The following is a 17,128-nucleotide window of genomic DNA, read 5'->3' as shown; positions in this document are numbered from 1 at the left end:
GGTGCCAAAAGCCCTGTGGGTTCAAGCACAATTTGGATTGGTTTGAATCATGGAATTTATTCACTCCTTGGCAATAAAGTATTCTAGTCTTTTGCAAGCGTTTTAAACTCACAAGTCTCTTTAATTGTGCTTTTTTGATTCGAGGTGATGTTGAATATTTTCTTTGTTTCAGTTTTACATTTTTCTTCATTCCTTTTTTTTTTTTTTTTGAGATGGAGTCGCTCTGTCCCCCAGGCTGGAGTGCAGTGGCACAATCTCGGCTCACTGCAAACTTCGCCTCCTGGGTTCACACCATTCTCCTGCCTCAGTCTCCCGAGTAGCTGGGACTGCAGGCGCCCGCCACCACGCCCAGCTAATTTTTTGTATTTTTAGTAGAGACGGGGTTTCACCGTGTTAGCCAGGATGGTTTCGATCTCCTGGCCTTGTGATCCGCCCGCCTCAGCCTCCCAAAGTGCTGGGATTACAGGCGTGAGCCACCATGCCCGGCGATTCCTTTCTTGACTTCTTTCAACTGGTGAAGATAAGGATTTTTATTTATCTCTATAAGCTTTTGTAACAATGATCTGTTATTACCAGTATTTTCCACCCTCTTAAATATTTTTTTTGCATGTGAAAGATTTTTATTTTATGTAGTTAATTACTGTTTCCTATGTGTTCTCCCATGTCCCCACTCTTAAGTTTAGGAGCTCCTAATTGTCTCCCGTAGAAATCTGATGAATGCTTTCAAGTTTTTCCTGGTGAGATCTTTTTTTTTTTTTTTTGAGACAGAGTCTCGCTCTGTCGCCCATGCTGGAGTGCAGTGGTGCAATCTTGGCTCACTGCAAGCTCCGCCTCCCGGGTTCACGCCATTCTCCTGCCTCAGCCTCTCGAGTAGCTGGGACTACAGGCGCCCGCCACCACGCCCAGCTAATTTTTTTTTTTTGTATTTTTAGTAGAGACGGGGTTTCATCGTGTTAGCCAGGATGGTCTCGATCTCCTGACCTCGTGATCCGTCTGCCTCGTCCTCCCAAAGTGCTGGGATTACAGGCGTGAGCCACCGCGCCCGGCTTTCCTGGTGAGATTTTTATTGTTTATTTTTATTTATTTTTGAGATGGAGTCTCGCTCTGTTACCCAGGCTGGAGTGCAGTGGTGTGATCTCGGCTCACTGCAACCTCCGCCTCCCGTATTCAAGCAATTCTTCCGCCTCAGCCTCCCAAGTAGCTGGGATTACTGGCATGTGCCAACAAGCCTGGCTAATTTTCGTATTTTTAGTAGAGACGGGATTTCACCATGTTGCAAGGGTGGTCTCAAACTCCTGACCTCAGGTGATTCTCCCGCCTTGGCCTCCCAAAGTGCTGGGATTAGAGGCGTGAGCCACTGCACCTGGCCCTGGTGGGATTTTTATTTTTATTTATTTATTTTATTTTATTTTATTTTTTGAGACAGAGTCTCGCTTTGTCACCCAGGCTGGAGTGCAGTTGCACGATCTTGGCTTACTGCAACCTCCATCTCCCAGGTTCAAGCGATTCTGCTGCCTCAGCCTCCTGAGTAGCTGGGATTACAGGTGTGTGCCACCACGCCCAGCTAATTTTTTGTATTTTTAGTAGAGACGGGGTTTCACCATGTTAGCCAGGATGGTCTCGGTTTCCTGACCTCGTGATCCACCTGCCTCAGCCCCCCAAAGTGCTGGTATTACAGGCGTGAGCCACCGTGCCTGACCCCTGGTGGAATTTTTATAAAACCATTGAACATTTTGGGTTTTTATTGAGACAGTCTCGCTCTGTCACCCAGGCTGGAGTGCAATGGTGCAATCTTGGCTCACTGAAACCTCTGCCTCCCGGGTTCAAGCGATTCTCTTGCCTCAGCCTCCCGAATAGCTGGGATTACAGGCACCTACCACCATGCCCGGCTAATTTTTGTATTTTTAGTAGAGAATGGCCAGTCTGGTCTCGAACTCGTGCCCTCAACTGATCCACCTGCCTTGGCCTTCCAAAGTGGTGGGATTACGGGCATAAGCCACTGCACCTGGCCCATTAAATATTTCATTATTGGGGAAAAAGGGGTAAGCTTAAAACTTATTCTAATTTTTCCAAAAATACTGTATGATCCTAAAGTCCTTCCATCCTTTGTACACATTGACATATATTGAAGTCCTAATCCCCAGTACCTCAGAATGTGACTATATTTGGGCAATATTTGAACTCTTTGATTCTCAAGACTCTTGGCATAGGGCAACCTCTCCTGTTCCTCCATGCTGGGCAGCTGGCTTGGCTTGATGGCATCTATAATTCAGCATGATATAGAGTTTCCATTTACTGGGTGTTTAGATAAAGAAGCAGCCATATGAATAGGTGAAACTTAAAGTGTCAGTTCTGGGAAAGATGTTCATAGATGTTTTGGATATGAGTTGAAAAGGTTGTGAGGGCCGGACATGGTGGCTCAGGCCTGTATTCCCAGCACTTTGGGAAGCTGAGACAGGCGTTGACCAGTGTGGCCAACATGGTGAAACCCTGTCTCTACTAAAAATACAAAAATCAGCCAGGTGTGGTGATGGGCGCCTGTAATTCCAGCTGCTCGGGAGGCTGAGGCAGGAGAATTGCTTAAACCCAGGAGGTGGAGGTTGCAGTGGAATGCCGTTGCATTCCAGCCTGGGTGACAGAGTGAGACTCTGTCTCAAAAAAAAAGAAAAAAAAAAAAAAAGTAGACTTGCCCTCTTAAACGGTCTATAAAGCTACTTAATTAAAATAGGGGGTAGATATCAGAAAAAGAAAAGTTACACATGAACATAAAATAGATTGGTAACACTGAGTTTGGGCAAGGACAGTGAAAACAGCTTGTAAAGGAGAGAACCTGACATTCTGGTAAGGTGGGTATTACACAGAGAAAGACAACATACACATTGAGTTTTAGCTCTGCTCTGATGTAGCCTCATTTGAAACTGATTTTGTGTTGATTTTGAGTTTAAAGTGTTCTAAAGTTCTTCTAAAATTAGTCAACTATTTTAATAAAATGATTAGCGGTTAAAAGTTGCTAATAAGTTATTGTAAATTCAGCTTTATGTGGTAATTCCCTTATTGTAAGATACATGATTATTTTAAACTGGAGTGATAATTAGCAGTGACAAAAAGAGTCTGATAGACATTCCCCTGATATTTAAAGTTAGCTTTGAACTTTTAAAAATTACTAGTGATTGGCCGGGCGTGGTGGCTCATGCCTGTAATCCCAGCACTTTCGGAGACCCAGGCGGGTGCATCACCTGAGGTCAGATCAGCCTGGCCAACATGGTGAAGCCCCTTCTCTACTAAAAACACAAAAATTAGCTGAGCGTGGTGGCACGGGCCTGTAGTCCCAGCTACTCAGGAGGCTGAGGCAGAAGAATCGTTTGAACCCGGGAGGCAGAGGTTGTGTTGAGGCGAGATTGAGCTCGTTGCACTCCAGCCTGGGCCACAGAGCGAGATTCTGTCTCCAAAATAAAATGAAGATTACCAGTGATTCTTAGTTGGTAAAAAAAAAAAAAAAAAAAAAAATCCTAATTATAGAATTACTGCGTGCTATTGTTTAATCCTAGCACCCAGCTGTTGGCTTGCATCCTTCTAGATTAATTCGCAGGCTCAGGGACCTGCATCCCAGCGCCCTGACCAAAGCTGTGACCGTAGGGAAGCCAAAGTGTTCTCTGCTGGGGCTCCTCGCTGCCATAGTAACTGAGGAAAAAGTAGCCGGTGTCTGTATCTTGCTGGTGTCTACGACCTTCGTGGAAGGTGGGTGACCGAAGCAAGACCTGAAGACGGCAACAGTGCAGCCAGAGTGCAGCTCGGGTCTCTTGGTTTTCCCCTTCCCCAATGTCATTTTCCCCAGCTGGGAAAGTGTTCTGTGACAGAGTAGCAATACACCCAGGGCCTTCCAAATCCAGCTGGCCCCCAAGCGACCCAGTTTTCTCATCCCAAGTCACCTTGAGTAGAAGGACAGAGGGCTTGGAGAGGTTTCCTAGTGGGCCAGAGAGGCGTCTCACCTGTTAAAGCCAGATGCGTGCTATTAAGGAGTACAAGGGGCACACCGGACCACAGCCGGGGAAGATTGCCACCTCGGGCGGCTAGGAACCACAGGCCCCACCTGCCTCGAGGTAGAGAGCTGCGCAGGGCAGAACTGGGCTGTTAGAGGAATGCGCCTTTCCCTGCCCTCTACCTTCCAAAATACAGACTTTAGGGAAATGCAATTATTTATTAGAACTCAAGTTTGTGTTGGCAACCATTCAACAGAAGGTGTAAAACAAAAACAATCCACATCATCCTTCCTCACCACCCCAGCTTCCTGGACTTAAGTCGGGAGGTGGGGGGGCGGGCTTCCACTTTGCAATTCTTTATTAGAACTCAAGTTTGTGTTTGCAACCATGCAACAGAAAGGGTAAAACACAAAATCCACATCATCCTTTAGCTTCTGGGCGGAAATACGGGCTTTCACTTTAACCCCTGACTGGCTCTGGCTCCAGGGCCTGAGATGCCTTCATAATCTGGTAACTGGGTCCCGGGCATCCTCGCGAAACCGCTGGGTCACTGCCTTGCTGGCAGCTTCGGGGGATCGCTGGGTCCCCGACTGGTTGGCAGCCTGGAGAGATTGCTGGGTCCCGGCCTCCTGCACCTCCACCGGAGAACCCTGTGTCCCGACCTCCCGGACTTCCACCGAACGCTGGGTCCCGGCCTCCCGGACCTCCACCGAACGCTGCGTCCCGGCCTCCCGGACTTCTATTGAAGACCGCTGGGTCTCGGCCTTCTGAGTCGCGACATCCTGGGCGAGGGCCTGTCCTGAGCCTGGAAGAAGAGCAGTGTGCAGAGGCCACAGCTGTGTCTCTATATCCTCTCCAAAAAAGGCCAGTCACCCAAGCGGCCTGCGGGAGTAGGAGCCAGGAATCCCAGAACGAGGGTTCAATTTGGCCTTCTGGATCCGTGGCAGCGAGAACCGCCCCCTCCCCCACCCACCAACCGCGGGCCGACTGGGAGGGCGAGACTGCCGCCCCAGCAGCCAGGAAACCCCAGGATCACTCCTACGGAGCCAGGGTTTGCTCCAGGTAGCCCTATTCCCAGCCCCATACCTTTCGCCTGGAGCTGGCGGTGATAGTCAGCCAAGTTCATGATCATCTTGATTGTGTCCTCCTGGTAAGAAGGCCTCCCAAATACCAAGATCTCAGCCTCGCCGTTAGGGTCCAACCGATTCACGTGAATCAAGATTTGGGACATACCCTGGACGTGAGGGATGCGTTCTCCGCCCCGGCCTGCGCGGGTAGCAGAGAGGCTGTGAGGGAGGGGTGGCTCCCGGGGGTCTGGGGGGCGGGGGGAAGGTGGAAGGAGGAGACAGCCAGAGGGCATTGGCTACTGGGGAGGATTGCCTTGGAACGCAGCCAGAATATGTGGGGTGTGGGTATGGGTGGCAGAAAGAAGCCGCATGGGGGCTGCCCCTTCTTGGTCCACTCACCGAAGATCTTTTCCACCAGCCAAACCTCAAGGCGAACTACCTTCGGATTCTTCAGGAACTCAGAGTGGAACCAAGAGAACCGCTTAGGGAGGTGACCGAGCACCTCGACGGGCATTGCTTTTGGCTGCATCAGTTGCACGAGCGTCGGAAACCGCCTGGGAGTGTCCATGCTGCGGCAGGTCCTGCAGGAGACAAGAACACCACAGCAAACCCAAAGGCCGAGCTGGAGCTGAGTGACTAGAATCGCGGTTCCGCCTGGGCCTTATTTCAAGGGCTTTTGGCCAGCCCCCACTCTAGCCGCGCCCTTCTCATTGGGTCCCAGGCCTCGCCTCCGCCTCCAGGAGCCCCGGCTTCTTCCGAGGCCGCACAAGTGCACTGGTTCCTGGGCTGCTCTTAGAGTGTCCCTTCTGTCAGGAGCAGCCCTTTTCCCAGCGCACACGTAGGAGGAACCGAGCTGTGGGCACCAGGAATCTGCTGGTGCCCAGCAGGAATCTTAACCATGGACTCAGGAAGGCGTGGGCAAGCCCAGTATCTCTCCCAGAGGAAAGAACTAATACTTGCAGTATGAATACTTCATAGGTCCCTCACATGCTTCTGATCCCTGGCCACTACGTTTCCTCCCTCTGGACCAGGTTTTCAGATTCTTCTGTCACTTGCCTGAGACTGCTGAGTACAGAGCAGAGTAAGCGCCCGCCTTTTTTCTTTCTTTCTTTCTTTTTTTTTTTTTTCTGTTATAGGGTCTGTGTAGTGAAATTTGCATAGTAAAAAAAAAAAAAAAAATGGATAGAAAAAAGTTATGGGGCCTGGCTATGTTGCCCAGGTTGGCTTCGAACCCAAGGGCTCAAAAAAATCCTCCCTCTTTAGCCTCCCCAGTAGTGGGACTATAGCACGCTTTTAATTAATGCAGCCGTGAACACACCTAACCACAGATAGTTCTCGCGGTTTGGACACAAGATGAGATTCCTTGAAAATTTTTGACATCTCTATTCTCTTTTTTATTTTTAATTTTTAAAATTTGCTACAGGGTCTCTCTGTGTCACCCAGGCTAGGGGGCAGTGATGTGATTATAGCTCACTGCAGCCTCCATCTCCTGGGCTCAACAGATCCTCCCTCCTCAGCTGCCCCAGTAGCTGGGACTACAAGCCCCTGCCACCATGCCCAGTGATGACTCTGTTCTCTAAATAACACAATTATATTTGTCTCTTTCTTCCTTCCTTTCCTTTTTCCTTTCCCTTTTCCTTTCTTTTCTTTTCCCCTTCCCTTTCTGACAAGGGTTCGTTATGTTGCCCAAGCTGGTCTCAAGCAATCCTTCTGGCCTGGGCAAAATGATAAAACCCTATCCCTACAAAAAATACAAAAATTAGCTGGACTAGGTGGCACGCACCTGTAGTCCCAGCTACTCGGAAGGCTGAGGTGGGACAATCACCTGATCCCAGAGAGGCTGAGGCTACAGTAAGCAGAGATGGTGCCTCTGCACTCCCCCCTGGGTGACAGAGTAAGACCCTGTCTCAAAAATAATAATAATAATAACTGTTTTAGATGTGTTACTATAAGATAAATTATAATTTATAATTTATTTTTATTCAGTATTGAAATACTGAAGAGAACTTCAGGTTTGCCACATTAATAGGCCGAATGTATATATTCAGACCACGCCCAGCTGGCTGAATATATTTGATATGTAGGAATGATTTAGTAGTTGGAAAATTCTTGCTAATTGAGACGATTAAAGTACTTTGCAAAACAACAAGAAAAAAAAACCCATTAAAAATGGGGCAAAGCCGGGTGCAGTGGCTCACGCCAGGAGTTCTAGACCAGCCTGGCCAACATGGCTAAATCCTGTCTCTACTAAAAATACAAAAATTAGCCGGGCATGGTGACGGGCACCTGTAATCCCAGCTACTCAGGAAGCTGAGGCGTGAGAATCGCTTGAACTCCTGAGGCGGAGGTTGCAATGAGCCGATATCAGGCTACTGCTCTGCAGCCTGCTGGATACAGCGAGACTGTCTCCACAAAACAAACAAACAAAACTGGGCAAGGAGCACAAAGAGATATTTATCAAAAGAAGAAATACGGGCAGCCTACAAACACATGAAAAAATGCTCAGCATCACTAATCAGAAGAGGAATGCAAATTAAAATCACACCAATATACCATCATACACCAGTCACAATGACTTTTATTAAAAACTCAAAAAACAGGGCGGGCATGGTGGCTCATGCCTGTAATCCCAGCACTTTGGGAGGCCGAGGCGGGTGGATCACAAGGTCAGGAGTTCAAGACCAGCCTGGCCAACATGGTGAAACCCCATCTGTACTAAAAATACAAAAATTAGCCAGGCGCAGTGGCAGGTGCCTGTAATCCCAGCTACTCGGGAGACTGAGGCCGGAGAATTGCTTGAACTCAGAGGGTGGAGGTTGCAGTGAGCTGAGACTGAGCCACTGCACTCCAGCCTGGGTGATAGAGTGAGATTCCGTCTCAAAAAAAAAAAAAAAAAAAAAAAAAGTCAAAAAAGAGGCCGGGGGTGGTGGCTTACGCATGTAATCCCAGCAATTTGGGAGGCCAAGGCGGGTGCATCACCTGAGGTTAGGAGTTCAAGACCAGCCTGGCCAACATGGTGAAACCCCATCTCTACTAAAAATACAAAAATTAGCCAGATATGGTGGCAGGGGCCTGTAATCCCAGCTACTCGGGAGACTGAGGCAGGAGAATCGCTTGAACCCAGGAGGCAGAGGTTGCAGTGAGCCAAGATCGTGCCATTGCACTCCAGCCTGGAGGAGAGAGCAAGACTCTGTCTCGGAAAAAAAAAAAAAGAAAAAATGTCAAAAAATGACGGAGAAGGCCGGGCGCAGTGGCTCACACCTATAATCCCAGCACTTTGGGAGGCCGAGGCAGGCGGATCAAGAGGTCAGGAGTTTGAGAGCAGCCTGACTAACATGGCGAAATCCCGTTTCTACTAAAAACACAAAAATTATCTGGGCGTGGTGACTGGCGCCTGTAATCCCAGGTACTCGGCTGGCTGAGGCAGGAGAATCGCTTGAACCCGGGAGGCGGAGGTTGCAATGAGCCGAGATTGCGCCATTGCACTCCATCCTGGGCGACAGTGCGAGACTCCCTCTCAAAAAAAAAAAAAAAAAAAAAAAGAAAACACACACACAAACAAACAAAAAACAAAAAACGACGGGGCACAGTGGCTCACGCATGTAATCCTAGTACTTTGGGAGGCTAGGATTTCTGTATCTACCACTATCTTTCACCATCTTCCAACCCAGGTAAGCTGGGACTTAACTACGTGCATCAGACCTAGATCGTCTTAAAACAGAGATATGATTTTGTTAGATCAATATTCAATGTTTGCTCTATTACGACTTTGTAAACTATTCATAGCTGTATATACTATGATTTCTTTTCTTGACAAAGTTTTATTTTTCTAGATATTAATAATGGATTTATTTATTTATTTATTTTTGATGAGACAGCATCTCACTCCGTTACCCAGGCTAGAGTGCAGTGACCCATCATAGTTCACAGCAGCCTCCAACTTCTGGGCTCAAGTGATCCTCCCACCTCAGCTTCCTAAGTAGCTAAGATCACGGGCATGTGCCATCAGAACTAATTTGTTTTAATTTTTTTTTTAGAACAGGCTGGTCTTTTTTTGTTTTTGTTTTTGTCTTTTTTTTTTTTTTTTTTTTGAGATGGAGCCTCGCTCTGTCAACAGGCTGGAGTGCAGTGGTGCAATATTGGCTCACTGCAACCTCCACCTCCTGGGTTCAAGCGATTCTCATGCCTCAGCCTCCCGAGTAGCTGGGATTACAGGCATCTGCCACCATGCCCAGCTAATTTTTGTATTTTTAATAGAGATGGGGTTTCATCATGTCTCAGTGCCTGCAACATGGCCACTATATGCCCAGGATGGTCTCGAACTCCTGGGTTCAAGTGATTCTCCCACCTTAGCCTCCCAAAGTGTTGGGATTACAGGCATGAGCCACGGAACCCAGCCTTATTTCTTTAATATGTATTTTTTCCCAATCTTCATGAATATTTACCTTGTATGGTATCTTTTACTGGAGCTAGTAATGCTATTGAAATCAGTATCCTTCTACATGTCATTTCTTACAAGGGGGAGTATAACTATAGGATGAAATTTCAAATGTAGAATTGCTGAGTCAAAGGATCTGTGAATTTCCAATTGATAAGGTATTGCCAAATGGCGTCCCACTGAGGTCGAACCAACCTATATACTCACCAGCCTTGTTGCTAATATTATAATATGATAAACATTGACATTAATTTTGGATAAAACCAATGCATATGCTTTTAAGTGTTCCTCCTTTCTAACAAATCATTATTTGGAAATGCAAGTACGGATGGGTGGCAGGCAGAGCCCATGCAATGGCCAGATGTCCTCTAAGACACTTGCTGCAACCCAGACATACAGCAGAAGTGATCTTTAACATTTGGTTATAAAAATTTTCTCCAGGGCTGGGCGTGGTGGCTCACACCTGTAATCCCAGCACTTTGGGAGGCTGAGGCTGGAGGATTGCTTGATGCTAGGAGTTCTAGACCAGCCTGGGCAACATAGGGAGAGCCTCATCTCCATAAAAACTAAAAAATTAATCATGCATGGTGGCGCATGCCTGTGGTCTCAGCTACTGGGAAGACTGAGGTGGGAGGATCGCTTGAACCAGGGAGGCCAAAGCTGCAGTGAGCCGAGATCACCACACTGTACTCAACCTGGACAACAAAGTGAGACATTGTCTCAAAAATAAGTAAATAGGCCTGGCGCGGTGGCTCATGCCTGTAATCCCAGCACTTTGGGAGGCCAAGGCAGGTGGATCACTTGAGGTCAGGAGTTCGAGACCATCCTGGCTAACACAGTGAAACCCCGTCTCTACTGAAAATACAAAAAATTAGCCGGGTGTGGTGGCAGGCGCCTGTAGTCCCAGCTACTCGGGAGGCTGAGGCAGGAGAATGGTGTGAACCCAGGAGGCGGAGCTTGCAGTGAGCCGAGATCACGCCACTGCACTCCCGCCTGGGCGACAGAGCGAGACTCCGTCTCAAAAAATAAATAAGTAAATAAAAAATAAAAAAAAATAAATAAATAAATAAAACTTTTTCTCCAAATAATTTTTTGAAATAACTCAAGTCTTCAAGGTTTAACTTTCCAACTGTTGGCTCATACCTGCACTGAAATTCCGGCCTTCAGTATCCTAGCAAAAATCCCCCTTTCCAAGATGTTGAGGTGTATTGGAGAAACCACCATTTTAAACAACAGAAACCGAGCTCAGATCGAAGTAGACAGAGGGCAAGGCAGGCATTCCTAGGGACCAGGTAGAACCCAACTGGAGAGGAAGATGACACAATTCAATATGCTGTGGACGAGGGAGAGTGGATTTTATCCAGGATCACATGGGATAAATGCAAGGACAGGCTCAAGTTTCCCACATGCAGCATTTCTCAATCCCATTTTCCTTGGCAAGAATTATTTCCTTGGCAAGGTCGGGAGTTCGAGACCAGCCTGACCAACATGGAGAAACCCCATCTCTATTAAAAACACAAAATTAGCTGGGCGTGGTGGTGCATTCCTGTAATCCCAGCTACTCAGGCAGGAGAATCACTTGAACCCGAGAGGCAGAGGTTGCAGTGAGCTGAGATCGCTCCATTGCACTCCAGCCTGGGCGACAAGAGCGCAACTCTGTCTCAAAAATATAATAAAATAAAAAAAATTAGCTAGGCATGATGAATTATGTACATATAAAAGAGTTTTGGATTAGATACTTAGAAAGTTGTAGGAAACCATCTAGAGCAACACTGTCCAACTGAAATAGAATGAGAGACAAATAATACTAGCATTCTCATAGCCTCAGTAGAAAAAAAATGTGAAATGAATTTGAATATTATATCTTATTTACTTTAATATATCCAAAATATTATCATTTTGGCTGGGCACAGTGGCTTGCGCCTGTAATCCCAGCACTTTGGGAAACTGAGGTGGGTGGATCCCTTGAGTGCAGGAGTTTGAGCAGGAGTTTGAGACCAGCCTGGGCAACATAGCGAGACCCTGTTTTCTTTTTTTTTTTTGAGACAGGATCTCACTCTGTCACCCAGGCTAGAGTGCAATAGCGCGATCTTGTCTCACTGCAACCTCCACCTCCTGGGCTCAAGCAGTTCCTTGTGTCTCAGTCTCCCCATTAGCTAGGACTACAAGCATGCACCCCCATACCTGGCTAATTTTTATCTTTTTTGTAGATACGGGGTTTCGTCATGTTGCCCAGGCTACTCTTGAACCCCTGAGGTCAGATGATCCGCCAGCCTTAGCCTCTCAAAGTGCTGGGATTATAGGCATGAGCCACCCCATCCAGCCAACAAGACCCTGTCTTAACTGAAAAAAAATTTTAAAAAAGGAAAAACCAACATATTATAATTTTAACATATAATCAGTCTAAAATTGTTAATGAGAATATTTAAACTTTTGATACTAATGTCATCAAAATTTTACAGGTAGCTTACACTTAGCATATCTCAAATCAGACTAGACACATTTCCAGTCCTCATGTGACTAGTGACTTTTGTACTGGACAGTGCAGGTCCAGAGTGAGTTTTCTTGAAATGCAAAGGAAGGTACCATGGAATAACATTTTTAGGAATAAATGAGGTATACAGAAGTAGAAGTGAGGGTTGCTTTCCATAAGAGTCTGGGTCACAGGAAAAAGGTGGAATGGGAGATGGGAAACTGAAAGTTTATGGCTGGGCGCGGTGACTTACACCTGTAATCCCAGCACTTTGGGAGGCTGAGGCAGGCAGATCAGGAGGTCAGGAGTTCGAGACCAGCCTGGCCAACGTGGTGCAACTCCATCTCTACTAAAAATACAAAAATTAGCCAGTGTGGTGGTAGGTGCCTGTAATCCCAGCTACTCAGGAAGCTGAGGCAGGAGAATTGTTTGAACCAGGGAGGCAGAGGTTGCAGTGAGCTAAGAGCAAGACTCCATATATATATATATATTTGATTATTTGGCCAGGTGTGGTGGCTCATGCCTGTAATCCCAGCAGTTTGGGGGGCCGAGGTGGGCAGATCACTTGAGGTCAGGAGTTCGAGTTCGAGACCAGCCTGGTCAACATGATGAAACCCTGTCTCTACTAAAAATACAAAAATTAGCTGAGCATGGTAGCTGGCACCTGTAATCCCAGCTACTGGGGAGGCTGAAGCAGAACCGCTTGAACCTGGGAGGTGGAGGTTGCAGTGAGCAGAGATCGTGCCACTGCACTCCAGCCTGAGCAATAGAGTGAGACTCTGTCTCAAAAAATTTAAATTTAATTTAAAAAAATAATAAAAATAAAAACAAAGAAACCCAATTCACTCTACATACTTTAGCATGTTTCTCCTGAGAATAATGACCTTATCTTACATAACTGTAGTACACTTATCCTACTCTACAAGTTTCTAAACTTTAGAAGTTTCTAATACTACTTTGAAATACAGGGCATATTAAAATTTCCTTCATTGTCCTGAAATGCACCCCCCATCTTTGATTCAGAATTATTTGAACTATGCACACAGCATTTAGTGTCTCTTTAGTCAATTAATAAAACAGTCCTCTTTTTGTTTTTCAGATATTGAACCAGAAGTCCATTTGTCCCATTATTGGTGATGCTAACTTGGGTTAAGGTGGCTTCTTCCAAGTCTCTACTGTAAAGGAACGTTTTTTTCTCCTTTGCAATTCATAATCTGTGCCTAGGGCTTCCAAACTTGTGACTATCTAGTTCCTCAACGTCTTCATCTGATAATTTTAGCTATTGATGATCATTTTCTAAATTAACTACACTGGTGGTTGCAAAAGAACCCATTATATGTGTGTGTGTGTGTGTGTGTGTAGAGATCTGCCTTAAGAAACCCTCAATAATGGACAGCTGAGGGGATATGGGATATTAGATGTTACCAGGACTGGAAATGCCAGCTTAATCATCATCTGTAAAGCCATAAAACAGTGAAATCGCACTCTCATCGAGTGAATCCAGTGCATCGCTCCAAACACTATGTTTAAAAAACGAATAAACCAAATTTATTTACAGAGGAGCCAGAAGCCTGGACCAGTTTTGGCTGGAGTGCGCAGGCAGGGCACAGGTGAGCTATAAAATCCGGGTGGGTTCAAAGGCTCTAGAGCCAGGGGCTTCGAAGAACGTTAATCCCTTCAGGTAAGATAATCAATTTCCGAATTTCGGTTTTCTCTTTTGTTCAATGGCAAGAGTTCCTCCAGAGTTCCCGGGACGTTGTCCGGGTCGCCAGCAAAGTGGAGCCGCGAGTCCTGCTCCTTAAGGCCGAGGGGATACGGACCCTTCTTTGGAACGTGTGAAGCAGGAACTCGATTCGGCAGCTACTGGATGGTCCTCGCACCCTCAAGCCTGGACGCCCGCTTTCCGAGGTTCAGGTCCCACCGGTTGTTCCCTAGAGGAAGAGGCAAGAGCGCCCTGCCCCCAGCCATTCCCAAGCCCATGGGATTCTGGTGCGAAAGACACAGGTCAATGCAGGTGGAAACCCTAGTTAACTTGGAGACAGCTGGGCCCGGGTGAGGCTCTCCCGAAGTCGCGAGAAGCGGAAGGGATGGCAACCTGCTGGACCGCAGCCAGGGCGGCGGCGCACGGACTCGGGGTCCTGGCCCGGGCTGGGGGCTGGGCCTGGCCGGGGGCGGGGCCACCAGGTGCGAGGCTTTATCACCGCTGAGCCTCGGCCGGCGTGATTGGGCCTGGCTTGCGCTGGAGCGTGGTTTTGGTTGTGAGGGTCGTAAGATGGGAACTCTCCCGGCACATAGACATATCCCGCCGTGGGTGAAAGTTCCCGAAGACCTGAAAGATCCAGAGGTGTTCCAGGTCCAGACGCGGCTGCTGAAAGCCATGTTCGGTGAGTGTGCCTAGTACTGGCGGGCTGCCCCGGCTCGGGAGCCTCAGCCGGCCCGGGGCTCTCATCCCTTTTCCCCAACAGGCCAGGACGGATCTCGAATCCCTTACATCGAGCAGGTGAGCAAGGCCATGCTCGAGCTGAAGGCTCTGGAGTCTTCAGACCTCACCGAGGTCGTGATTTACGGCTCCTATTTGTACAAGCTCCGGACCAAGTGGATGCTCCAGTCCATGGCTGAGTGGCACCGCCAGCGCCAGGAGCGAGGTGAGAGGCCCAGGGACTGGGTACGCGAAACACAGGCTCGCGGGGGCCGCTTCACGCCTCTCCTCCAGCCCTCTCCTCTTTCTCCTGTCTCTCCTGTCTTGCTCGCTGCCAGCACCTTGGGCGTCACCAGGGGTGCCCTTGGCATCTGGGCCTTCCCAAGACCCCTTTGGGAGTGGGGGCCTCAGAGTGCCGGCCGTCGGTCTTGGAGACCCAGGAGTGAGACTATGGTGAAAGGCGGCTGGTGCTGGACCTACTGGGCAGGGTTATCTGAGCTATCTCAGCCGCCTCCCCGTCCCCTTCAGTTTCTTGGAGAATGTTCGAATGGGCCGAGTAGTCTCGGGTTCCGAGGTTCTGGGCCTGACTCTCAGGCCCAGAACTCCTGCATCAGAAGTCCCAGAAACGAACCCTGAAAGAGGCGGAGAACAGTCAGGGGGCTTACTATTTTCCCCCAAACTCACGCCGCTGTCGCTATTTCTGGTGCAGGGATGCTCAAACTTGCCGAAGCCATGAATGCCCTCGAACTAGGCCCTTGGATGAAGTGAACCAGCTTCCAGCCAATGCAGTGAAGGCCAGGATGCAGAGATTAGGTTGTGGCCAGAGCTAGAGTGATTCCTTCAGCTTGTTTTAAAATCTGCTCCAGCCTAAAGAGTTAAGGGAAAACCATCTGTTCCCTTAAAGAGTTAAGGGAAAACCCTTGGCTCTGAGTCTTGTTGTGAATATTTCTTTGATGGTTGTCAATAAAAAGTGTTTTTTTCTTCATTTTTTCCCATTTTAACAATAAAGTTTTAAATAAGTTGATAGTTCAGTGTGGTTGATGGATTGTAGGTACTACCTTAAATATCTCTGAAGCACAGCTGAGATGTGGCCCTGAGTTTAACCCTTAACTGAAACCCTCCAAAGACAAAACGAGGGTCCAAAGGCACACTTGGCTAGGGTCCTGAGATGCAGCACTGAACTAAAAACCTATGAGAGATGCGATGATTGTCTCAAGTGACCTGGACTCACTTGAAAACAACCCTATAGTAGGTTGATATTTTGTATATAAGCTGAAAAGCAAATGTGTCCAACAAAAATATGGGAAGTCAGAACCATTGTTAGTGTAGCATGTTTTGTGTGTGTGTGTTTGTTTTCTTTCTTTTTTTTTTTTGGAGACGAGTTTTGCTCTTGTCGCCCAGGCTGGAGTGCAATGGAGCGATGGCTCACTGCAACCTCCGCGACCCCCCTCCCCCGCCCTCGCCCCTTTCAAGCAATTCTCCTGCCTCAGCCTCCCGAGTAGCTGGGATTACGGGTGAGTAGCTGGGATTACGGGTGGGTAGCTGGGATTACAGGTGTAAGCCACCATGCCTGGCCGAAATCTCAGATTTTCAAAGGGTTTTGTTCTCTTCTCCCAGGTGGTCCATACTCAGGAGAGATCTTCTTCTCTACAGTCTGCTTAACCTGCTTTATTTTTTCTTTATGGCATTTATAAACTCGACCGGGTTTTCACCATGTTGGCCAGGCTGGTCTCGAACTCAGTATCTCAAACGATCCACCTGCCTTGGCTTCCCAAAGCTCTGAGCGTACAGGTGTGAGACACCGTGCCTGGCCTAGAGTTCCCTCTTAAAGGTAGAGTTTCTAAATGCAGAAACTTTAAGTGAGTAGGTGTCAATTATGGTATCAAAAATGGGAAATTTAAGAATCTGCCATAAATTCCATGCACGTCCTGGACTGAAAATTTTTCAGCTCCCCTCTCCCAACCCCCCAAACCAAAAATAACAGCAATAAAATACTTTAAGAAAATTCATAGGTAAAATTTTGGAAGTAAAAGTCTGAAGGTGAAAAGCAGTGTTTGCCTTGGAGCGGTTTTCTTTGAGTTTGCAGCTGGTGATCAGTTTCCACCAAGGTTAAGTGCGACAATTACAGGAACCAAGCTTTCTTGTAATGCAGATGAGAGGGGTCCACCCTAAGGAGGGTCTGACAATGGGATTGAAGAGTTTTGGAGAGGAGATAAAACAAGTGCTTAGTCCAAGAAAGCCTTTAAATAACAAGCGATATAACACCCAAACAAGTATAATCCTCCGACCCTAAAGTGGCTAATAATATTGACAATAGCCAACGCTGATTGAGAGCTTCTAGCTCCGCAGGGCTAGAAGCTGGGCTCTTTTATTAACTGAATTCTCAAAATATTCTCATTGTCCATTTAAGGAAATCGAGATCCCACCAATCACACCACCTCCCAGTATTTCTGTCTTACATTTAAATGTATACGTGATTTCTTTGGGGGCCCTAAGAAATGTTTTTATTTTTAACTTATTTTTTGCGACGGAGTCTCACTCTGTTGCCAGGCTGGAGTGCAGTGGCACGATCTCGGCTCACTGCAACCTCCAACACCGGGATTCAAGCGATTCTCTTGCGCAGCCTCCCGGGTAGCTGGGATTACAGGCGCGCGCCGCCCTGCCCGGCTAATTTTTGTATTTTGAGTAGAGACCGGGTTTTGCCATGTTGGCTAGGATGGTCTCCAACTTCTAACCTCGGGTGATCCGCCC

At 47.5% G+C, this 17,128-nt stretch overlaps 2 protein-coding genes across 2 annotated transcripts; one reads left to right on the top strand and one right to left on the bottom strand.

Annotated features, from left to right (window-relative positions):
* Positions 1-4,183: 4,183 nt before the first annotated feature.
* KHDC3L (KH domain containing 3 like, subcortical maternal complex member) lies at positions 4,184-5,687 on the bottom strand. The gene is made up of 3 exons (XM_002817061.5): positions 5,447-5,687; positions 5,067-5,246; positions 4,184-4,785 (listed from the first exon to the last, which is right to left on the bottom strand). Exons 1-3 carry the CDS (start codon positions 5,613-5,615, stop codon positions 4,481-4,483), a joined length of 654 nt encoding a protein of 217 aa, XP_002817107.2. The 5' UTR covers positions 5,616-5,687; the 3' UTR covers positions 4,184-4,480.
* An 8,492-nt stretch (positions 5,688-14,179) lies between these two features.
* On the top strand, positions 14,180-15,401 carry DPPA5 (developmental pluripotency associated 5). The gene is made up of 3 exons (XM_002817060.5): positions 14,180-14,342; positions 14,424-14,603; positions 15,087-15,401. The coding sequence occupies exons 1-3, from the start codon at positions 14,231-14,233 to the stop codon at positions 15,143-15,145; spliced, it is 351 nt and encodes a 116-aa protein (XP_002817106.1). The 5' UTR covers positions 14,180-14,230; the 3' UTR covers positions 15,146-15,401.
* Positions 15,402-17,128: the final 1,727 nt, after the last annotated feature.

Source organism: Pongo abelii, chromosome 5 (assembly GCF_028885655.2).
Source record: "Pongo abelii isolate AG06213 chromosome 5, NHGRI_mPonAbe1-v2.0_pri, whole genome shotgun sequence".
In the NCBI taxonomy this organism is placed as follows: Eukaryota; Metazoa; Chordata; class Mammalia; order Primates; family Hominidae; genus Pongo; species Pongo abelii.
Note: the sequence above shows the minus strand (reverse complement) of the source record. Positions and strands in the feature narration are given on the sequence as shown.